Source organism: Pyrgilauda ruficollis, unplaced genomic scaffold (assembly GCF_017590135.1).
Source record: "Pyrgilauda ruficollis isolate IOZ18807 unplaced genomic scaffold, ASM1759013v1 scaffold44, whole genome shotgun sequence".
Taxonomy (NCBI): Eukaryota; Metazoa; Chordata; class Aves; order Passeriformes; family Passeridae; genus Pyrgilauda; species Pyrgilauda ruficollis.
Window position 1 is genome coordinate 1,121,527 of NW_024525934.1, and position 25,459 is coordinate 1,146,985.

At 37.8% G+C, this 25,459-nt stretch overlaps 1 protein-coding gene across 1 annotated transcript in view; it reads left to right on the forward strand.

Annotated features, from left to right (window-relative positions):
• The window catches only part of GPC6 (glypican 6), a 715,002-nt gene that overhangs the window by 636,381 nt on the left and 53,162 nt on the right, over positions 1–25,459 (forward strand). Inside the window, 2 exon segments of the mRNA XM_041478308.1 lie at positions 11,206–11,336; positions 18,490–18,633. Coding sequence (XP_041334242.1) covers positions 11,206–11,336; positions 18,490–18,633 — 275 coding nt within the window.

The following is a 25,459-nucleotide window of genomic DNA, read 5'->3' on the forward strand; positions in this document are numbered from 1 at the left end:
GTTTTTATTTGCTGCATTGAGACTTGCTGGGAGAAAATGCTATTAGGCATCTCAAAATTCTCTGCATAGTGGCAGGCTTTTAAATGCAATGAGATATCCGCAGTACATTTCCATATTAATCAATAAAATGAAAGGCAAAAATCAATTTTGTCTGTGCAACTGTGTGTGACACCTCCCTAAGAGCTGCTCCATTGGGATGGATTCATGCCAGCAAAGATGGTCATAGGCTGATTGTTTATTTATGGCAAGGAAAGGCATAAAGTCATCTTACTGACAAAGGAGCAGGAAAGATGTTACTCGTAGGATGTCTATTCAAAAGCCTGGCAGTGGTACCTGGGAAGATTGTATTTCAGACTTTAATAGCAACTGTGGCTTCCCACATGGAACACGGGCAATGATTTTCTTTGATTCAGAGGAAACAAAGGTTGAATTTACCAAAGAAACTGAGGATCATCCAGTTATTCTCTGAAAAGATTACAACACTGAGGAATTTGCTATATATACTTGGAATTAACAAATTATCATTATTGTAACTTCAATAAATTAATAAAATGTGATCCACTAGTTTTGTATTCTACATCTCTTTTCCTGTACTGGAATATGCACTGAACCTTAAGACACCCCCACGTCACCCACAATTTGGCTGGCCACTGTTGCATCCTCTGGTAATTCTTCTAATTCAGGATTGTATGATGTTAGATTATGGTTTGTGTCATATCTTCAAGCTTTCATTTATCACTTCTGCAATGCACTATCCATGAGTTATTTTACTGTAGATTTATTAGTAACTATAAACCTATTTTCTTTGATGCTCTTTTCCTTCTCTAGTTATTCTCCAAAGATTCAGCGTGAGGTTTTCTGATTATTGCTATGACAATGGTATAGTAGCATAAACTGAAAAGCTTGGTTTTGAGTGACAATAGTCATCTCAAAACCCTTCTTGCCGAAAATATGTTAGAAATTTTTTTTGTTTTCTTATACTCATCAATTGATTCTATTTTATTGCTCAGTCATTCAGTATCTTGAGGTCCTTCTCTGATTTCTAAGTCAGTCTTCATATTTACTCTCCTGAACAGTAACACTAGTGTCCATTTTCACCTTACTGTTTACCCTCAATCCCATTTTATTAAAAAAGATAACAACAAGAAAGTCTTGGGTTGGGGTCCTGTGCAGTCTGTTAAAAATATCTCTGGAGCAAAAGTTATCTCCAAAATTTTCATCATCTAGCTGGTCATCCACTGGACACTTTTAACCCAAAAAATGGCTAAAAATTCATTGATAATGCAACACTGAAGATGCATTACATCTAGTGGCATACAGAGACTATGAAGCAGAAAAAAATATTATTAGAAAAGAAAAATACAGAATGATGACCAATGCCCTTCCATAAGGCAGTAAACTGCCAATAGGAACATCAGTTTGTTAGGTTTAAACTGGATTTTTGTGGAAGACATTGAAGTCATAGGTACCACCACACTGAGCAGTAGAAAGATTATGAAAGATTATGAAAGGTGATGGCTTTTTACAACAGCATGAAGTGTCAGGACAAGGGGAAATGGCTTCAAAGTGAGAGAAAATAGGTTTAGATTGGATATTAGGAAAAAATTCTTTCCTGTGAGGGTGGTGAGGCACTACAGTTTGCCCAAAGAAATGGTAGATTTTCCATCCCTGGGAGTGTTCAAGGCCAGGCTGGATGGGGCTCTGAGCAACCTGGTCAAGTGAAAGATGTCCCTGCCCATGGCAGGGGGTTGGAATTTGATGGTTTTTAATGTCCCTTCCAATCCAATCCATGCTATGATAAGATGCTAAGACAAGATTCTATTCTATGTGTAGATTGGATACTGTTAAAGGGTGAAGTTATTCTTGAAATAACTAAATGTTTTTTGAAACAAACTTCTTATAAAAGTAAAATATGTGTCAATTTTCCAGAAGAGATAATGGACAGGTCATTAATTATGTGTTAAAAAAGGTACCATAAATTCTGCCAAGGCTGGAAAAATCTCTACTGCACAAAATTTAGAATTAGAAGCGGGGAAGAAAATAAAAAAGAGTGTAGAAATTATATTCACTGTAAATTCGGAATATAAGGAGTCATTTGAAAAATGTGCCAGGACTGACATGGGAAATATGAATTATAAATCAGTTGTGATGAAGGGGATAAGGAAATCAGATACATCAAGGGAATCAAGAAAGTTTTCTCAGTCAGACATATGGAGCAAAAAGGACCGCTGCAAAACAACATTAATGAGATCCAGCTCTAAAAGTTTAATTAGTTCTAGGCACCACAATACTAGAGAATTCTTTTAAGGGAAATAAAGAAAACAGGAAAAGACCTGAGGAAATCACTTATGAAAATAGAATAAGAAAATTAACATGGAAAATATGACCAAGCACAAACTAAAAAATATATAAATATCTACCTATATCTGAGGGATTTAACAAAGAAATAATCAATCTGTTTAACGTTATATGAAGCAGCTTATTAGAAATAGTTGAGTTAAATTAAGCAGCAGCAAAAATATACCGCATAGCTGGACAAATATTCTGATAGTGATGTATGGCAGACAGTGAAATAGCTTTCACAGAAAAAAGTCAGAAGAATATAGCAAAGCTATTTTAAAATTTTTCTGCACAGAGCTCTAGGGATTTTATACCTAGGAATTTATATCTAGGGTTGTAACTCTGCATGGGCTTTGGAAAGGTTGAAAAGATCTTTGAGTTTCTAATGTCTTTGACCATATAAAGATAATGCAAACTATATACCCAGGAGATTTTCACTAAGGATACCTTTAAATGCAGTAGGAAATTTCAGGCTATGATTTGTTCTTTTCAACCATTTCAGCCTATCTCATCAAGAAAGAGTCAGAAAGATGGACTTTTTTCAGTGTTCCAAACTCCACCTATCTTAAAAAAATTATGCACACTTGTCTATGTTAATACAAATTTAAGTTAACTGTGGAAGGTAGCATACAGGCATGCATCAATGGGGTTCTCTTATTTACTAACATTTCCTGTGACAGACCATTTAAACCTCTCTTGGCATATGGAAAAAGCAACAAGACAAAGGTTTTAAAAATGTATTCTATTTTATTAATTGATGCATGTCAAACATCTAGACAGAATTCTCAACACTTAGCAATAATGTTAGCTAAAATTCCAGTTCAGAAGAATGTCTTGCATTCAGCTACTATAGGTAGTGGAAGAATAAGAATAGTAGACAAAGATGACCATTTTGCCCAGTCTTTGCTATTTTCTTTTTGCATACAAGAACAAAACAAAACATGATCTAATAACAGTGTGTAAACTATTTAGAATTTCTCAAAGTTATAGAAAGACATAGAAAAAGAATAATTTTATATAGCCATTTTTTTCAATACGTGGAATAAAAACATATGGTATGTGAAATACTCAAAAACTGCAGTTCACCCAACAAAACTCATTTTGTTTCTATCAGATGCAAAAAGATGACAATTGTGTGTGAATAACTCTTCATACATATATCATAATTTCTTGAGCTGCTCTACCTAAGAGACAGTTAGATACAATCCCAACAGGAATAATAAAATATCCTTTTAGTTTATTCATTCTGTTGGCAATTCTTTTTTTCCTTTTTATTTTGAAGGAAAAATAAGTGATACTGCCATAAACTGACATGGCTACATAGCTGATCAGAAATATCAAAAGCCACATTTTAATTCTTAAATCTGTACATTCTTGTAATTAAAACATAGATAATAAATAACTAGATCTGATACTCTACACTCATTTTTAAATTTGCTTTTTAATTAGCTCGTGATTAACCTGGCAGGGACAATTCTGGATTCCAGTCCCTCCTGAAAGAACTTAGGACATAATTTCATTACATCATCCTTCAGACATCAGCCCTTCAAGCATAAGCCAGAAAACTGGATTCTGCCTTAAATACCAATCTTTCTGCCCAGAATAGCTAAGAATGCCATGGAAATAGCTTTAAAAAGAGAGCTATTGGGCACATTAGAATAGCAGAGGTGGTTAAGGTGTTTTTCCAGCAGGTAAAATTTTGAGACTGCTCACAGCAGGAAAAGAAATTGAAATGGAGTTTTCCATGTCTTGGTTGTACTGTGTACAGTTAGACACCTTCCGGAGTGCATCCTTCTGCACTACGCCTTTGAAGAACTCCGTACTCAACCATTTCTCTGTGCAGAAATGATAGGTTCAGGAGTGATAAGAGGGTGAATGGATCTTTGTCAGACTGCCCCTGTGGCAGTTCATTTAGGAGCTGCATGCAGCCCCCTTTAGTCATACACACACATCTTGAACCAACTCCCTTGAACCACAGCTTGGACCTCGAGACTGTCCAGACCCTGCACCCAGACTGAACCAAAGGTCCAGCAGAAACCTCAGGTCTTACCTGCTGCTGGTCTCCTACTCACAGGATCATTGGCTTGAAGCTTGCTATCAGCATCTTACACACACACACAGACACACACACACACACACAGAATATTCTGCACAGCCATGCTGTGATTCCCAACCAGAAAATGGTTAAGAATAGCGTTTAATAAGGATATAGAGCAGACTGCAGTGATCAAGCCTCTGACAAGTTTGCTGACCAGTGGTTTTTCCAGACGGCCTCTTTCATCTGCCCTCTTCCACCTATTTTCCCATGTTTGTTCCTTAGCTCACCTTAATCCATCTTTCTTTACCCTTGTTTTCTCCCATGTAAACAAACCACCCCAGATATGTTTTCCCCGTTGCTCTCTATTTTGTTCAGCTTCAGCTTCATGTGCTGACAGTTTTCACCTCCAGAAAAATCTTACCCCACATGCAGCAGTTTCTCATGCAAGGACTGACAAGTCATTTGCCTGCATATCTCCAGAGAGAAGCTTAACTGGTTATTGTTAACTGAATATCCAAATAAAAATATTGAGATTCCCTCTGCACAAGTGCAAGAAAAGTGCCTTCTCCCATGAAACGAAAGAAAACCAAGAACAAAAATGAACAAACAAAAAAACCTACAAAACCACAAAAAATTAAATAAAGCAGGATGTAGAAAATTATAATATTATTCCATAGTATGAAGTGTATGTGGAGCTTAATGATACTCAGACAGGAAATCTGTAATGTGTCAGTTTAGCCTCATCAGGATAGAACCATATAGAATTCTAATATGAATAATAATTTGAAAAAGGGTCTGTGGGCCCTAAGGAAAACAGCAGTTTTGGCATCTCTGTCATGCCTTATTCTGTTTTCCTGAGAAGAGTTCTTATCACCTCCTTTAAATGTGAGGTAGAGATTTACTTTCCTCTTCTTGAATTTTTTTAGTAAATCATAATCTAGCAGTAAAAGTTTTGGCAGATTATTACAGGGATGTATTTTCACTGATATTATATTTGTAAAAAGTCAATATGTACCCATATTTCACTTTTCAATTTTTAGTTTTTAATTTGTTTCATTAGTTTACCATCTAATGCTCTAAAGATTTTATGACCACTATTTATATTTAGTGTCATGATGGAAAACTCACTGAGTTTTACCTACACGACCTAGTAAATACAATCCAGACTCCTCCCTCCCCTTGCCCTTGGTCAGAAGGTTGGGAAGCTACCAAATGATCCCTGCCTTGCAGGGATGTTGCTATGCCCAGCATATCAACAATTATACCCTATCCCAAAACAGTCATTGTCACTCTCAAGGTCATAGTCAACAGCAACAGGTTTCTTACTCTCTTTTACAACTGTTCAGTCTGAAATCCATGGTCTTGTCCATAGACAAATCCTTTGAAATTTCACAAATAAAAACTTATCCTTACTTTTGTTCACCAGCAGCTTTGGGGACAAGCACTTTACAGTTCTCCATAAACAAGTGTAAGACCACATACCTAGAAGAAAAATAGAGAACTCTTAATGGGGATTTAAAATAAGATCTTCCTCCTTTTTCTCCCCAAAACAAAATATACCTTACAGTTTTGTGAAGGACATGCAATTTAGTATTTTACCATTCTTTGTTTCCATGAACAACAATTATAGACTTCATCCATAGATTCTCTCTTGGATTCCCCTGGGGGAAGCTCAGCCACTGCTGGAATCTCACTGATAATTTTGAAGTAGAAGAGCAACAATGCATGAAAGGAAAAACTGATGTCACAGCCAAATTAACAGAGACCCTAAAAATGCCTTTCCTTATCAGCCTCCCAAATTTTCCCTATCAGAGCCTCTTTGCATTTTCTGGATGATAGAAAGAGAGCAAGAAAAAGGAGGCACTGATGGTTCTTGCCAGAACTTTGTATTTCAGCCTAGTTTAGAGGGGGTTATAACTTGTCAGAAGTCTGATACATCAGTTTCATTTTCCCTGCTCCTTTTACTTCAATCTGGAATTCACTAGGAAGTTTTCTGGGAAACTGCACTGAAAGAAATATAACACAAACAAGAACACATCACTTTTGGTATCAAGATTATAGGAGGGTGGCTTAATGCATTTCCAAGGAAACAGAGGCAGATTCTTGTCTATTTGTATTGTTAGTCTATCCATTACTTTGCCTGTGGACACCTAGGGCTCATAAAGTATTTCCATATCTTGAAATGTACACCTGGTCTTCTGAATGCTTAAGTTATACAATAAATCACTTAGCATGATGATCAGTTTTCTCCTGTGTTTCTCATTAAAATGGCACCTATGAAACTGAAAAGAAAAACAACCTATAAAGCAAACCAAAAACTTCTTCAGGATCTCTTTCTTAAATACTGCTTAAAATGAAACAAGGTCCTTCTAAAAGCCACTGACAAATACCTGTGGTTTTTCTTGATATGGAAAACAGAATATAAAGCAGTTAAAGAGAGCTGCTGTGCTCAGCTGGCAGACACGCTGGGGGCCCTTGGACCACACCCTAGGCCTTCAGTAGATTTTGTGGGAGTTACTGCATCAGGAAGGTCCCCACTCCTGTTTTCAGCATCCAGGAGAGGCTGAGAGCAGCAGCACTGATGGTGACCCTGGTGTACCATATGCTCTGCACTTTCTCAGGGCCATTGGCAAGCCTGTGTCCTCAAGTGAGCAATTAGTCACAGCTATTGTTTCCAAGTCCCTGACAAACCCACAGCACAAGAATGACTTATCTAAAGTTCCTGATCCACTCACCTCAGCCAGCTTTTTTCCAGATGCTGTAGTACATGAAGAACACATACTGAACCTAAGAAAGCAGATTTGGAAATATACAAAAGAGGAAAAATCAAGAACATATGTAATTGAACAACACAGTCCAAGTATATTAGCAGCATGAAAAAACAAGTGAGTCAATCACCCAGTTTTCAGATTTTTTAATAGCACAAACAATGATTAAGTTCCAAATATCTACTATTTGAGGTGATTGAGAAATTATTAAGCCCACTCAGATTTACACTGAACTCAACCAGGCTTTTGTCCGTTCAAGGGTCTGTTCTTGAGAATTAGGATTTCAAGACTAAAGCATCTAGATTTTCTGAACTTCATATTGAAATCTTTCCAGTTTCTTATGTAATAATATTCACAACATGTTTAGAAGGGAAAAAAAGGACTTGGGGCAGCAGTGCTGTGTTTGTCAATACACAATTACACAATTAGAGATTTGAAGAGCTACAGTCTGGTGAGGACCATTACAACATTTTGACTGTCCTGTCATAAATCTCAGCTTATTACATTTCATCTGATTTTCACTGTATTCAACCTAACAGCTTCCATTTCACTCAATTGCACAGGGTAGCTGGTATGTATGTGCTCATATGGAAGGGTACAAGTGAATAATAAAGTTTATCGCTGTAGTGAGAGTTAGGGTTGGCAAAAAACAGAATTCCACCTAATGACCTGAGGAAATATTTTCCAAGACAGCAATTCCCTTTAAACACTGTACAGTGTTTCTTCCTAGAAATCAATGTTATGGATGAAAAATTCAGTCTTAATTTAAACCTGAGGCCTAACTCAAAAAATTTATAGTATCAAGCTAGTTAAATACAGAAGTGAGTTTGTTCGCAAGGGGCCTGAACATCCACAATAATAAGACTGCCTTGTTCTTCCAGGCTTCTTTCAGTCTGTGGCTGTCAGGTATCATCTGGATATGTTGATTTAGTCAGGAACAGCATAATGGTTAGAAAAAAGGTAGAAGGAAGCACCCAGTCAGACAGAGGCTAAGAAAATAATTTTGGCATTCATAGAAGTGCCACTTGTTCATCCTCTTTTGCTAGACTGAGCTTGTAGTACTCCTACCAGAAGGAGACAAGAATAACCCAGCAGCCTGGTCACTGCTAAGTCAGCCATAGCCCCACAAAGCTGCTGGAACTAAGGTAAAAATGAGTCCTCAAACATTTATTTTCCATTCATGCGAGAACTCATCTGAACTGTGCAATTGTCCAAGACTTCTAGTCTGGGCTGATCCCTAAAATGAGCATTAACTGGAAGCACAACTTGTGTCAGCCTCAGAAATAATGTTGAAGGAGGAACCTGCTTTACTTCAGCCCTTCAAGCATCTCTTGTCACAGCATTTAATCCGTTTCTCAGACTCTTCCTCTTCAAATATATCCCTGTAGAGGCATTAGTTCAGCATTAGTCCTATGTCACATCCTAACCCCCCCCAAAAAAAATACAAACTGCTGATATAAAGATGTACCTGTCATCAATAAAGGTGTGGATATTTCAAATTATATTTTTCCCTTAACCCCTTGCTCCCCAGGATCCTTAAGATCCAATTAAATAAAAGATCACAAGGCTTTAATGTCAAATGTCACTGTGGGCTTATAGCCTCTCACTGCTCCACAGACTTAAGTTATGAATATTCATTCCAAGCCAGAGGAGACAGAAATTAAAGAATATGGACAAGCAGGGATTTACTGTTTGATTTTCTCTCTTGTTTTCTTTTATTTTCTCTTTTTTTCTTCCTTTCCTTTATGTAGAGCAATAACTTAAAGCTATAGCCCATGTGATTGAAATATAAACTTGCCTCTAACCTAACTTGAACCCCAGCTTTGAAAGCATCATCAGACCTATACCATACAATATGAAAGAAAAAACTCAACATAACAAAAAGATCACCTTTGGCAGCCAGGAATTATCCGCATTCCCCAACCTTTGCCCTCTTCCTTAACAATGACTAATAAATAGATCAAGATCTAGATCTAGATCTAGATCTGGATATAGATGTAGATACAGATGATATAGATATAGATATAGATAGATATATTATATAGATAGATACAGATTATATATATATATAAAGACTAAATCTATGACTAAACTTAAGGTTCAGAAAATAGAAGCTGATTAGCTAAAGGTTATCTTTCTATAGATACAAACTGTTTAAGCCAGGAACAGATTTTTCGTTTGCATCTCCTAGAGCTACCTTTTGACTGTTTTATGCAGTAACCCTAATCTTAACCCTATTCCTGAAGTAAACTACTAAAATCCAGCCACCACGACCTGTGCTATAACAAGTACTAGATCATAAATGTTTTATACAAGTCATTCTGAACATGAGGAAGAAAATACTTAATAGGAATTGACACTTAAAAGTTCTCTTTGTAATTTTTTTTTTTTTTTGCATTTGGAAAAACTGCAAACATTGCTGTAATCTGTGTGTGTGCATGTGTGTATGTATGTGTGTGTCTTTGTGTGTATGAAAACTGTTTTCTCTATCAGAGGTAGTTCCTGTTTTCACCACTTCCCACTGGAAAGGCTATAAACTGCAGAATTTTAAAATAAGGTGCAGGAAAAGTCACACCTCTGCTTGGAACCAATTTCCTGTCATCTGTCCATTTCTCACAGTTAGCAACAAGTGCTTTACACCTCACTCCAAATAACTGGCATTACCCTTTCCAGCCTAAAAGGACTGTGAAATATTAGATGTAAATTTGCAAAAACGCTTTGGTGCTACATGCCAAGCAATTCCAGTTTCAGTGGGATTTCTGGGTATGCACTGACAGCATATAAAAAACTTAATGCAGTCCTTGGGTGAGGCTGTGCAGGGAGGTGTTTGTCTAAACTGCTAGAGTGAGACACCAGCCCCTTTTTCCCATACCTCCATGCACTTGTGCTTTTATGGGGAAGGAGAAGATGTCCATCTTGGAATAAACCTCTGTGACTTGCAGCCAAGTGTAAAGCTAACAAGCACTGCTCTCAGATGTATGGAGAACTCCATGCCTTCTCCACACAGCTGCTGTGGGACTGGTGCTTAAAACAGCAAAGCAGGCATGGGTCTGTTTCAGAAGGAAATCTGCTTGGTACTTTCTGGAGCTTAAGTCTGGCATATAAAGAAGACAGCGTGTGAAGATGTTTATTGTGTTAAGATTACAAGTATCTGCTGCTTAAAGCTAATTAGTTGCTGAAAACTTTAAATCTAACATAGGAGACAAGGATCCTGTTCATATGCTGTTCAAAGGATATACTGTAAATCCAGTTTATCACATGGCTATTGCCACATAAATTACGATAAATTTGTGTCTGTGTATAGACAAATATATCTGATTCATGTCAAAACCTTTTCTATTGCCATGAATTTCTGTCCAATTGCTTGGTTTTCTATTGTTAATAAACATCAAAAGATTAAATTATTTTGCAGAGGAGCTCTTTTGGAAGTTAAGAAAACTTTTTTTGTATTAATCCAAAACATTGAAACACTATATGTTTCTACATACAATTTACAGCCATGTTTTGAAAATGTAGCAAGGCAAACACAGTTTATACCTATATACTATGGCAGAAATCCTATATTCATCTGCTGTTCATATTGCAAGAAAATGAGATCATTAAGGTCAGAAAGAACATCTGCTTTAATTATAACACCCTAATAGGTCATATAAAAATTTTCATCATCTCACACAAATTCTAAGAACATACCCCAAGGATTCATTTCTATCATCCTGCTTTTTCTTGGGAAGGAGATTACACAAGTACACTCCAAAAGCACTGGCTGCTTCGAGAAGCTGTGTAAAATAATTTTACCCCAAGCTCGATAGTGTTATGGTAACTAATATTAATCTAACTTTTAAAGTCTTTATTCCTCTTTCTGTGGTGGCAGCAGTAGGGGAAGGTATTTTTGACAGCTGGGAAGCTGCCCTGCAGACTTCACAGTGCTGCTGCCACACATCTCCCCAGACTCCTGCTGAGGAGTGCTCAGTATCCACACCTACGCTGGCAGTGCTGGTCTGCCTGAGGAACCCAAAGGTATCCCTTCTTTAAGGGCATGGCTGCTTTGTGTTTTAACAGATGCTATGCTTCTGGTAGCGGAGAGATTAGAGGGACCATTCAACATTGAATCAGTCATGGATCCTATTGATGTCAAGATTTCTGAAGCCATCATGAACATGCAAGAGAACAGCATGCAGGTGTCAGCAAAGGTACTGTGTCAGTCGTGCCTTCTCTGAATGTTGTTGAATGTCACAAGTGGGGGGAAAAACATCTCCACCAATTTTTCTGTCTAGACTTTAAGAAAGATTGTCCAGACCACCAGAAATTACTTTTGCTTGTTCAACCGTTCACCAGACTGGCTTTGAATTCCTCGTTAAACTAGTTAAACAAGCTTGGATTTTTCAAAAGGAAGTGGAAGGGAGAACGCTACCATTTATTAAACTTCAAAGTAAAAGCCGTAAGAGATTTAAGGAAAATCGAGTGTTCTGAAAACCAATGGTAACTCTATAAGCATTATCCTGCAGAGTATACTTGGTAACTTCCACTCGTGTCTCATCTGTGATTCTCCATATTAACTTCCAAACACATTTTGATTTATCTAGGTCAGACTGAGCACAATGTGTTTGAGGTGAATACACAAAATGTTTCATTTGACCTCCTTTAATAGCCACTCTAGGGAAATGCTACATTGGCCGGTCTCTGATTACCAGACCTCAGTTTGATAGAGTTTTGTCTGGATTCTGACACAAAGATAAACTGAGCTAATGATACCGGCTGCCTCCTTTCCATTTTTAATGTGTGTGTGTATACACAGGTCACCACCACCTCTGAACCCCCTGTTAATAAGATCCTTCAAATTCAGTAGCAGATGCTGTTGAGCCAATAGTCAACAATTAATGGCTTTGCCTTAATATTCATCAGTGCACTGTGGCTGAAATTCTAAAGTCAAGTTTGCCAAGCTGTCTGCATTAGGAGCTTCTATCTCCCATTTAACTCCCAGTAGTCAGTCAGGTGCTGGCCAGACTGCCATCTAAGTCAGTGATTTTCCATTGACTGGAAGGAAGCTGCTGTAGCAGGGGAAAAAAAAGTGGGGACAAAAAGCAGAAGCCTGAGGTTTACATTCTTCCTGTCAGCCCAAAATTAGACACTTTTTATGGCCCCAGTGCTGCAGGTTGCTAAGAAATTTCTTCAATATGCCTTTTACTTTCAACCTACATGACGTTCCTTGGATTTTAAAAGCAGTCTACATCCTGCAGGATGAGACTTTATTCTGGCACCAGTGATCAAGGTGTTTAACAGCCAGATTCTCTTCAATATTTTGGGAATTAAAGGTTAGCTTCAGTAAACTCAGCCCTTACCTCAAAAAAGAAACAAAAAATATTTTCGCTTAAAACTCACCCCAGGCCCAGGTGTATTTTGTTTTCCTTCTTACTTTTTACTTTTTACTTTTTACTTTTTGTATTTTGGTTTTCACAGTTTTTCCATTTGCTGGAAAGCTGCATCCCCTGCCAGAGTCCAATGATGTTTTGGTATGAGCTCATTTCACTACTTGTTCATAGCCGAGCAGACTGTTTCTCCTGTCCCCCACAAGTATTTTATTTGCTGTAAAGATTAATAATGCCATTTGCAATGCAATAGTTTTACCTCTAAGAGAAACTTTAGATAATATTTTTTTAATCTTGTAGAACAGAAAAGAAATTATATCTGCAAAATTTATTTCATTCTATTTTCACAGATAACAGAGCTGTCTATCCTTGATGGACCTTTGTATATTCTCTGTAAACCATTATTCTCGTGACATGTGATTTCCTTGATCTCCTAGGTTACAGCCATCTTTTTTCATGTAACATGGAAATGCTTTACCCTTTTATAAAAAGGCAAAGGCTTTGGGTATAGTGCTGTCCTCTTCTGTGCCAGGTCAGACTTGCAGAGATGATATACAAGCAGACTTTGATCCATCCTCTGTCATCTAATTTTTCCCCCTTATACATATTGACCACTTAGACCTTCAGTGGAAATGACAGACCCCTCACCAGATGTAGTGGGGTGCATGGAATGCAACTGCAAACCTAATGTAGGAGAAAAGCCTCTCTTGTCAATTAATCTGAGATGCCACTCAATGCTTCAAGCAGAGTGTTTGAATCATGATCTTTTCTGTTTTCTCATTCTTCAGACCATTTTGTACCTTTTATTCGACTGTACCTACTGAAAAATGTGGTGACTAGGAATCATAGGTATTTTTCCACAAGTCAGTCAGTGCCTTCTTACAGTGGAAAAATGGTGATGCACTAATAATATAATGCCTGCAACACCCACATACATGTAGATTGTTTTTCACCGCTGACATGCAGACTTTTCTATCTAAAAACCTGGTTGATGTCTGGGAGAAGACTCTATGCTGTATTCAGTAGAATTTTCAGCCATGTTATATAATGTTTTTTCTTTTAAAAGCAGTGGAAAAAATGAAAACAAAAGGTTTCTTCCTCAAGGAGTTCTCACTTGCTTTATCCTCTTTGTAGGCAGAAGACCCAGAGCTTATTTAATCCAAACAGTGCTCCTGTTTCAAATAGTTATATAAAATTGCCCTATTCCAAAAGTCCAAGGAAAAGGCAATGACTTAACAATTAATCAGTGCAGAAAGTCAAGGCTTATTGCTTGAGTTCACTTCTTGTCTTTCATTTCCTTAGAAGGCACAAACCCTCTGTCTTCCTCTTTTGATAACTGTACATCAATACAGAGACAGAGAATTAAAGAGATACCACATGTACCTCTTCAATCTTTGTCCTACTGACCAAGGACATTCAGACTCAGACATATTCCAGTATCTCTCACTGCATTAAATGGAGCATCTCTGTTCCTAGACCATTAGCTTTTCTTGTTTGTGTGATGATTATGGTCGATTCTTCTAGCACAGTTCACATTAAACATATGCTAGTCTTATGTTAAAAACCTCCAATTCTTGCTGAGGCTGTAATCTTTCTCTGTTTTCTTGGTATTTCTCAGCAGTTTATATTCAGCACTGCCTGTCCAGGAAGTCTGACCACAAATCTCTAGGCTTCTTGGCTGCTCACCTTGCACGCCTGTCATGTCCCTTAATGACAGCCACACAAGGTTCTTATTTTGCCCCAGGGAAAGTCCCATTCCTGACAGCTGTGACAATTGGAGATGCTTGTCAAAAAAGAGCAGCAGTATAGAAAGTCACACTCCAAGGCCCAAGGCCTTTCTGCTGGAAGGATCTATATGCTCTGAATATGCCCAAACTTTCCTTTCTCCAAGAGAAGACAAGGACTGCTGATCATCAAAACCAGTTTCCATAAATTCATCATCTAGCACCTGCAGCCATTTTTACAGAGTACCTTCCACAGACCACATCACAGAGAGTGCAAAACAATCAGCCTGGGCTGCCTGAGATGCCTCCCAAAGACATCAGTACCTTTTAAGAATAGGCCTTGCAGGCTGGGTCTACCCAGACTAGAGTAATGTTCCCTGAAGGTTGCCTCTGGCAAAAGTCATGGTGCAGTAGATTTACCTTGGATTTCTGCTTATAATAGCTGAGACAGGATGTCCTCTTTATTGAAATCTCTTTATAATTCTCCAGTGACACCTTTTTTGTATTTGAACAATATAGTGCCAAATTCAGTGCTCAGCAACATGTTGATTGTTTCTCAGGCAAAATTTTTACATTTTGTGCATTGTTTCCCAAGGTTCAGCTCATATCCAAGACTTAGTCTTAGCATACATTTACCTTATTCTCATTGTCATTCTCCCTACGGTAATTCAGGTAGTCACATTCAGAGTCATAACATATAAATGCTCATTTCAATCTTGGCCAAAACAAGCATGTTTTGAGAACCTTCACAATTTTCTCACAAGGCTGTCAGTACCAACACCTTCGGTTCCTGCTTCAAGACAAAAAGTAAATGCTACATCTGCTCCATTTTAAAAACATGAATGTTTATTAGTTCATACCTAGTTGATAGAGATTTCTCATTCACAAGTGCAGGAAAACTCAAAAAGCAGCACAAAAGATGTTACAACATCCATTTTTTTTCACAATGGAGAAATTTACTAATCTGGTTGCATCAGCATAATCACGTCTCCATTGCTGCACAAAACACAACATATTGAACTATTTTCTGCAATGGTCTGGTCCTATACAAGTATGTTAGACTGCTGGAAGAGTCATTTGGCTGCCATGACCATATTTTTCCACTTTCATACAGTCTATCCCGTAACTGAGTTTCCCCTTAGTAAGTCTTTAATCTGCTTTTATCTGAGTTGATGGATGTGCCATTTTAACCTATAAATATATGTTCTTCCTCAGCAATTACTTCAGCTAAATGGATGAATGAGTTCCATGACATAGCACACTACATATGCATTATTTATAAGGAGGATATCTTCACAGAACTACATCCAAGGTTTTTCTTAAAATAGTCCACAAGTTTCATACTAAGAAAACCTCTTCATTTATCTGTGTTCTTTCCAGAGCTCTGTGCAGGAAAGATATAATGGCATTTCAGGTAAAAAAATCAATGCTGTTCTATCTGAAGAGTCAATGGAGCAGAATCATATAGAGACACTCAACTGGAAACATTGAGCACTAGCACGTGGCTAAATAACAGTATGACCCAAGAGAACAGACTACGTCTTCCACAAAAATTCAAAACGTCAAATTCTCCTGGGAAAAGGGCTCTTTTTTCTACAGTATCTACATCCTAGTCCTGAAGTAGATACTTCCATTTACTCAGCTCAAGAGACTTAATTCTTCACTAGCTCTGTTGACTTGTTCTCACGGCTTGGTTCGTACCCCTGACCATAGAGATTTGGTCCATTTGAGCTTTAACAGCAGTTCAGCCAGGAATCGTTTTGTGTTATAAAACCTTAACAGGCATCTCAGATATCCCAGAACATCCCAAACAGCTGTAGATGCTGATGAGAGAGAAACAGAAGAAAGATTTTAATCTCCCCTGACTTAGATGTACAGCTTAAATGTAGACGCATACACGATGACAACTAAATTTAGCTTTCTTAATTTCAAATGGAATCTATTCTCTAAATTCAGATGAAATGGACTGCACCAATTATATATAAAATACACGTTTTTAGGGAGTGGGTTTATGCTACCAATTCACAGAATGTGTAATGAAACACCTGAGTATTTTTCCAGAAATTGTTCAATACCTCTGAGTAGCATTGTAAAGAGAGTATTTCATGTGCTTCTTCTTGGGAAGCCTTTGTTAATATCAGTTATCATCTTTACATTTTGTGTTCTGTCATTTAATACCAGGATGCAAATTTTAAAATGTCTCTTTTGACTCAAAATTCAGTTACTGAATATTGTATCCTTACTGCTTTCTGTTAGGTCATTTAAAAAACAAGTTATTTCTTTTTCTGTCATGTAAATATTACTGTCTAGTTTCCATCTTTATTATTGTCTGACTGTATGTAAATTTGTTTGTGTAAAACCACTTGCTGAAACTATTTGTATGAAGATAAATGCCACAAAGTCTCTGCTGGGTTTTTTTTTCAGTACATCATAAGATGTAATATAAATTATGTAGAGTTGCAGTTGCACCACATGGCCGTACAAGTAGCTTAACAATCACACACTGGGACTTTTAAGGAGACATTGACTCACTTTCCTTTCTCCTGAGAATCTAGTTGTATGTTTTGTATAATTGTCAGCTGTTTCATAAGCAAATACTCAGTTGCTTAATTGAGTAAATGGGATTTTATAGATATCTAAATAAATAATTATGTTTTCAGTGCATAACTTATCTTGAGTCAGAAGAAAATTAAGTAAACTTTTGTAAGTATAATTCATGCTCTTAACATATAGATTTCACCCTTTAAATTATACTGTATCCTACACAATCATGTATAAATCTTGAATATTAATCTTAGTTGAATTTTCTTTACAAAGGAAAAACAAGATTCTTTCCTGACAAAAGGTTTAGAGTTTTACAAGCTAAAATCAATTTTCTTGGTTGATTGAATTAATTCATTGTCCAATAGTCCTCAGGACTAGGGAGGCTTGAAACTCTTAAAACAGATATTCTCAAACCAGACCAAACAGTATTCCACTCATAAATTAAAAATCCCAATGGCCATACAACAGCTGACTTGCTGGACTTTGAGCCAAAGCAGACCTGATGACTGGACATATATTTAGTATTAATCAGCTTCTTTCAGCAAATTTTGAATCATCTGGGGCCTCTAAATTAACATCAGGAAACCTGAGAGCCAATTTAATGTACCCTGAAAGAAACAGAAGTTGCACCTTGGACTTGGGTCACTCTTCCACGGGATGCAGTCCTAGCCACACAAAAAGGAGTCATTTGGTCCTAGAACCAAAACACAGCATTTATATAGTTATCACCCCCGCAAAGATCATTCAAACAGTCTGTGTATGGCATTAGGATTTTGTATTATATATCTTATGAGAAATTCTGACATTCAATTCTTTTGAATGGAGGAAAATGTTGAAACAGTCACAAAAACAGGAGTGTGATTCTAAAACTGGAAAATTTGGTGTGAAGGCAAACACTAGGATTCTACTTCATGAGAGCACTTCAAAATTTTAACTCAGTGGATTTTCTACCTCTTTTCGGATGTTCAGTTTGTGCAAAAATGCCTTTGGGAAATATGCTTGATATCCAGTAGTCAAAAGTGTCCTCTGTGTCCTTTAGTACCTACCAGATACACAACACTGAAACGTTTTTCCAGATGGAAGTATATGAAAAGTTTAATAACTGCAAGTGTTATTTTCTATACCCAGAAAACAAACACACTAGCAGAAAATAATTATCTCTGTTGCCCAGTCAGTCTACCTCACTTTCTAGGGAGAGATTGGTAGGGAATAAGAAAGTTATCCAAGTTACAAAGCTATTTCATCATTGACCTTTTCTCTAAGACTACAAATAAGATTGCAAGGTACAAAGAGCTGTAGGTAGGGATTATGGATGACCTGTGATTCTGGGTAAATACTGCATTTTAACAAAACTGAAAACAGTTATCAACTATGTCCTGCCACAAAGGACATCCTTTTGTGTATTTTTCTTCCTGGAAAGACAGCAATTAAGATGCTTTCAGATGTTAATTTCTCATACTAATCACCTTCTTAAATTAAGGGGGCTTTAAGGTCCCTCTATGTTTCCATACTCTCACCAAGTGATTAATAATTCTAAATTATTAACCTGAGTTTTAATGCAGGCCAAGCACTCAATTCAGTAGTATAAAAACGTCAATCAAGTCTTGTTTCGAGAATACAAAAAAAGAATAAAGAGACTACAAAATTCCAGCTTTCCTTTTTTATGATTCTCATTTGACAAACATATAACCAAGAATGTCTTTTTTCAGGTTTTCCAAGGATGTGGCCAACCTAAACCAGCACCTGCCCTGAGATCTTCCCGTTCTGTCCCTGAAAACTTCAATACTCGGTTTAGACCATATATCCCAGAGGAGAGACCTACAACTGCTGCTGGCACAAGTTTGGATAGGCTGGTAAGGCAAAATATATTTCATTTTCAGATTAGTACAAAAGGCTTGGCTATATACTAGAAGGTGGTCCTCTCCTGATTTAATATTTTTATAATCACTCTTTATAGTTTCTTTGCCAGCTGTTCCAGCATTCACTAAAGCTTTTTTTCTCCACTGGAAATGGTATAGAATTTCATTGTAGGAGAGCAGTATGGCTCAGTTTTTATGTATTAGGCTTTTTAGAAGAGAATAAATTCTTTCCTACAGGCCAGAAACCACATAAGCCTTTGCAGGTACTTTGCAGTATAAATTATGTATCAAAAGTGGTCTACAGCAATATTTTTTTTTTTATTTTATAAAAAAAGTTATGTATTAAGGCCATTTTTATCACCTAGTTCCTTAACTTACACCCTTGCAAAGGCACCTCAATTTGTTTCACTTCTTTACTTAATTATAAAATTACCACTGCTTTATTTCCATCCATCTCAACAATTGACTTTAATCGGCTAAAACTTCAGTGATCATTAATCTTGCTTTACTTATTCAATCATTTTGGAAAAAAATACTTTAACATAAGATTATTTTCTTTACTACCAATCATTGGATTCACATTTCAGACTTCAGTGTTCCTGCTATTTATACATCTATAGATTTATAGAGGGATAATTACTACAGCTGTTAGTCCATCCCAACAATCATCTGTAGGTAAAACTGATGAGCAAAACTGAAGAGCTTCTGATTTAAAAAAGGCTGTATCACATGCCCTCAGCTAATTGCTGCACACTTGCAGAGCACTGGTCTGTCTTGCCAAAGAAAATACCCAAATATACCAATGCAGATGAGGACCCAAGTATCTTCTTGACGCCATCATTCATCAAATTCATGGGATGTCACAGTAGCTTTTCACAGTGCCAAGTCTTTCCAATCACTTCTGTCTATGTTGTACTCTATGTACTCTATTCTGTCAATTTTCATGGCAACCCAATAGGAAAATAACATGGCATTTCTCATCAAGACATGGGATTACTCTGCAGCAAAAAGAAACATTTGTTAGTTCTCCTCACTTCTGGAAATATTGTAGCCTGGTTATCCTAAAGGGTGAAGCAGAGAAGATGCTTACCTCCATTGTAAGTTCAACCACAGCAGGATCATAGTGCATTGCAACATCTCAGGCTAAAAATCTGAGTAGCAATACTCAATTCATATTTGATGGGATCTTAATTTTACCCTTTCACTTTAGACTCAGAGAACCAGTCCTTCTGCACTGCTCAGTGCAGATGCCTGGATCTTAATGTAGAATTGGCCAAAGTGAAGTGAAAGGTCACCAAAGCCTTTAGGTTTCCATCATGCTTTGTCAAATCTGAAGGCTGCAAACAGCTGAAATGAGAGGAAGAGCATAAAAAGGAAGGGGCTGAAAGCACAGCTCAGCTTGCATAGTCTGATGATGACTAATCACTAGTCTGATGATGACAGTTCAAACATTTTTGTAATGAAAAAGGAAGGTTTAAGATGCATTATATATTGACATAAGAAAGATACTTCTGAACACATTAATATCCTTTTTAAAATACTAACTTGCAAAATACTGAACAGCACACTGAATAAAGCAGAGATGTGTCCTGTGCTGCCAGCCTTTAAACGCTGAAACTAATGAAAGTTGCCAATACAGATAATTATTTATGACTTCTAGATTTTGAAAGGGGAACTTATCTCCATATGATTTAACTAGTCTTGTTCATGCATTATTTCAGGAAAAAAACAAGGAGTTTAGTATTGCTGCTGTTCATTTAAAAAATGTTCAAATCAAATTCCTATTTCCTGTTCTTGCTGATGGCATCTAAAATAATTACTATTTATGGTCTGTTAATGATGAGTTTTGGTATCAAATCCATCTTCAAATGGCAGTGATGAACGTGTTGTCTCCTTCTGGGCTGGGACCAGCCATCTCTCAATTCAGAGATGGCTGCTGATCTCAGTAGAGCTAGGAAAGGTAGTTTATGTGGATTAGAGCAGACGGCCTTATTTCAGAGCTGTAATCCCTTAGCAGCTCTTGGGAAAGGTCACTGCCCGCATCTCACACCATCTTAGGTAATTTTATCCAGAAGGATATAAATACTACACTCCTGCCTCACAGAAACACCATTTAACCTGTGCTGGAACCTCAGCTTTCCATGTGCTGAATCATTCCCTGAATGACATCTCTCTTCATGAACTGTAGCCATAGCTTGGAGAACCAACTTCATTTGGATACTCCTAACCCTTGCATTGTCAACAGGGTGTAACATGCACAGCAGTTTTCTTGTCTACACACTGATCATTTTCTGTTGCTTACTTCATATAAATACACTGCAATATTAGTATTTTGTTGGTATTTTCAAACACTCGAGACCATTTTGATTATTATGGGTATAAGAAACTAGTCTTTTCTTGTGATTCAGAAGACTGTTCAGTGTTACATTAATGCTTTTAGAAGTCTGTTCTTGAGTGTGTATTCATGAAACACTGTCAGACCACTTGACTTTAAACTGTCACCACAAAGTCCAAACATACATTAAAAAAACCTCAAAAGAAGTGACAAACCATTCTGCTTTTATCTGTCTTTGACAGCAGAAGAAACCAAATTTAGAAAATATTTCCTCTGCATCTCAGTGTTATACAAACATGCAGCATATCTGAACTGAATTCTGTTTTAGTCCTGCTGCTATCTGCACTTATAAGCTTAATTCAGTTGTGCATATTTTATCAGGTATGTTGCACAAAGCCCTCATAAGAAGCCTGTGCTGAAATCACCAGGTACTGAGCACATCTGAGAAAGTGCTCCTTCATCCTTGCCTGAGCTCATGCTATTAATCCAGATATTCCACTTCAAAAGGAGGGAAAGTGATTTCTCTGTGTTATTGCCATAGCTGTAACAAGTAAGGCTTAACAAATAAGAAATAGATCAAAATTAATTCTAAGAAATGTGGAAAAATCTAAATATCCCCCTGTCCTGGCTTAGGGCAAATCTGGGAGAAAACCTCCAAAGGGGGCCCCCCCAGAAAGCAAACCCACACAGCCCCTTTCCCCTACCAGTTCGGGAAGGATTGCTCAGAGAGAAGTGGAAAGAACCTGTTTATTTAACAAGCAAAACACCCCCAGCACACAAAATTAACAATACCAGATGACAACACTTTCACCGATCTGAAAAGGATGACAAATTCAGAAAGTCTTTCCTGGGAGTGGTCCCTCTGTTGTTGCTCCCTCCGGCACTGGGGATAGCTGCTGCAGCCACAAGATGTAAACTCTCAGCGTTCCCAGGTCCCAGTTCAGAGCAGGTTTGAATGGTTCCAAAAAGGGAAGGGAAAAAAACAGTCCAGGGAAAAATCTGGACCGCTTAGCTAAACTAACAGAAGCAAGAAGCAAAAGCAGAGCGGGAGCAAAGCAGGAGAGAAGCAGGAGCAAGAGCAAAGCAAAGCAGCAAAAAGCCAAGCAAAAAGCAAAAGCTGCACTATGTACTGTCCTGTCTCTGTCCTGCCAGCTGTGGGGGAGCAGGCTGACAACAAACCAAAACAAACCTTGCTCTTCAGAGCCAGTCTTGACGGCACAGTGCATAATATCCAGCAGTAACAGAACACACAATTGGGGATACAAGCATCATAACCTCACCCTAGGACACCCCCAAAAGCTTATGTGGTTTTAAAGCATCTGATGTATTTAGGAAGCTATGTGGAGCTTGAGAGACTTGTCTAAGCATGGATGAAAAGCACCATCTGAGACATCCTAGAGTATCTGAAATATGGGACCAGCAGAGGACTCAAGGAGACCAGTACACTTCTGGAGCAGCAGAGGGGAGCTGGCTTGAGTATACTACAGAAGCTCAAGCAATTCAAGACACGCATGCTCAGACACTTCAATGACATCTTCGCAGCACTGGGCCTAAAAGTCAGGCTCTTTCTGAAGCCAATGGAGAGAGACACACATCTTTGGAGAGTGATTCACCCCATCTGTCACAGACATCTCTCATAGAGAGGGAAATAAAAGACTCAATTGGAACATCCACATGTAGATAGACAAGACTGAAATGCCTTGGAGTATTTAAGTCATCTAACTGAGCTGGAAGATAGAACAGTAATTTGAGATGCTTAAGCTCCCCTGGACTGGCATCTGAAGTCTGGATAGAACACCCTAGAGGATGTCACTGTGAGGCATCCAAGTGGGAGAACATAACTGAGCCCCAGCTGTTCTCTGCAGGTTGCACCATGTGAAATTCAGCTACATAAATATAGTCACCTAATGCTCTTTGAGCTGCCTGTGCTCTTCAAGACGTCCAAAGGTGAAAGCAAGGTTACAGGAGACCTGGTTGGAAGTTAAATGGAATATCTCAGAGGTGCTAAATTGACTTGCTCTGCCTACATTTCAATAACTGTATTCCACATCATACTGACTGCAACAGTAGCAAAAATGAGGACTTATTCAGTATAAAAATCCATAGTGCAGATACCTAGAACCAGCTACCTTGATTTCAGTCCAAGATGACTGTCATTTTTAATGTTAACAGAGAGAAATAAAGGCCTTAGCTCAATTATCTAAGCATGGGTTTAGGCAACTGATTTGAGATCACATATTTCTAAAGAACAATTCATCTCATCCTAAAGTATATATTTGAACAGCTCAGAGAAATCTTTCCTTATCCCTCCAGAACTAAGTGTCAAAAGGTGACAATCTTAGTCCAAGCATCTAGCAAGTACACCTGTTACACAAGTAAATTTTAAAAATTGTCAAAAATTGAATAATTTTAACACCTGCTTCTGTAGAGCATGATCTAAAGTTTCTCATTTAAAATCAACTGCTTATAAAGACTCATTATCTTCTCTGTGGTTGCCTGTTTGGTATAACCTGTGGTTTATTTTGTTTTGTTTTGTTTTGTTTTTCTGTTCCCTGAATCTGTTTCCCTCTTGCTTCCCAGAGGACTATCTGGAGGACAATGCAACATGGTGTAAGCTTTGGTATTCTTATTCTTCACTTCATTCCCATTTGTCTTTGTACAATGATGGACAAAACACTCATTTAAGCTTCATCTTCACCATCTTTACTTTGTGTGTGTGTCTTGTAGGCTAAAATATTAGCAGTTCTTTCTGTAATTTTGCATTCTAATTTCATTTTGCCACGTGCCCAGAGCTGCTGCTGCCTTCCAGTATTTTTCTTTCAGCTCAGGGATGATGCGTCATTCCCAGAAAGGAGCTATGTATTCCTCCAGTGAACTAAAAACTGGTGTAAGCATCCCCACAGCCTCACACCCACAAGGGCATGTAGAACAATGCAGGCCTGCAGTAGCATTCAGCACTGAGTCCTGTGCCTGGAGCAACAAAAATGAGCTCCCAGGCCTTCCTGGGCTCTCTCCCTAAAAACACCCCTGTCTTGCTGGCCAATCTCCTTTTGCTTTACAGCTTCATAAGTTTTTGTGACTGTTAGAGGTCCCTGGTTCCAGACAGAAAAGCCTTCCTCAGCAGAGCTCATCAAGCACAGCCCAAGGGGAAGGCACAGATTTGCATTTAGCATGGACTTAATAGTCCACCTTCTTAGCAGGACTAATTAGTCTACAGAGAGCACCATGCTGATACAGCCATGCTGCTTCCTGTGTTTGAGCTGCCCCAAGTACCTCTGTATCCACCACATCACTGTACAGCAGTGCTGTCTTAATTCAGCTGGAATTTCTCCCGAGAACATACTGCAGCCTGACCTGGCTGGACGTGTATAAAATAATTCCACATTTTCTTTCAGGAGGACATGGAAGTTTTCTTGATTTTTCACCAGGGAGCTGATGCACTATTAAACATATAATACATAATGCACATGCATACTATAGAGACAGGCAACTGAGAAATTGGCTGTGGCATTCATGGGTGATTTGCATTCACACACAGTACAGTGGCTGCATAGATTAGTGGATGAGCATGCACCCCATCTGAGAAAGAACACCTTTTATGCTCTTTACCCCAGGGAGGGGAATATACTGTATCACACTTTGTGGGAAAAAGTCCTTTTAGAGTCCCTTCTAATTTCCTTAAAGTAAAAGCAGATAAAGTCTCAATTTCCATGAGGAAGATACCCTGAACTACCCTTTTTAGGAATAAATTCCAATGTACTTTAAGTCTCTTTTTAATTTTTTTATTCCACTGTGCTATGGTTTTTGTTACAGTGAAAAATTGTGATGGTAATCTAACAAATCAGTTGTAAGCAACTTTTTCCCACTGCGCCAAAACTACATGAAATAGAAAATATTACTTAAAAATATATAATCTGCTTTACATTTTAACTACAGAAGACTAAAAGTAACAAGACTGTAGACAAATCAGACATCGATCTGAATTGGCCAGGGAATCATCCAGGACATTCATAAAAGTGAAGTTTTCATTTCAGTTTTGTTAGACTGTTTGGTCCACAATCTCGAACTGTTAAATATATGCCATGATAGCACAGTTTTCCTGGGATAGGACATTTAGTCTCAAGATTTTTTTTTCCTCAAGAGACCCTAGAATAAAATCCAGAAGGTATAAGTCTTAAAGGGCTTAAAGTTCTGAGATTAATTTTCCAAGTATCTTCTGCATACTGAGGCCATGGGATAAGATACAAACAATGAGCCTGTACAATACATCGTAACTCTGGAGTTTTGGGTCACACTCTTAAGGCTGAAGATGACAGGTTTACACAAGTGTTTTAGAAGCCTCCTGGCTTCCTACAGGCTACTACCCCAAAACCCTTAGATGCTTTGCTGTTGGATTTGATAACCCTGTGTGGTGCTAATCAGCAGATGATTCCTGAAATATACAGCTCCTTCAGTTTTACATTTTGCATGTTTAGACAGAGTCCT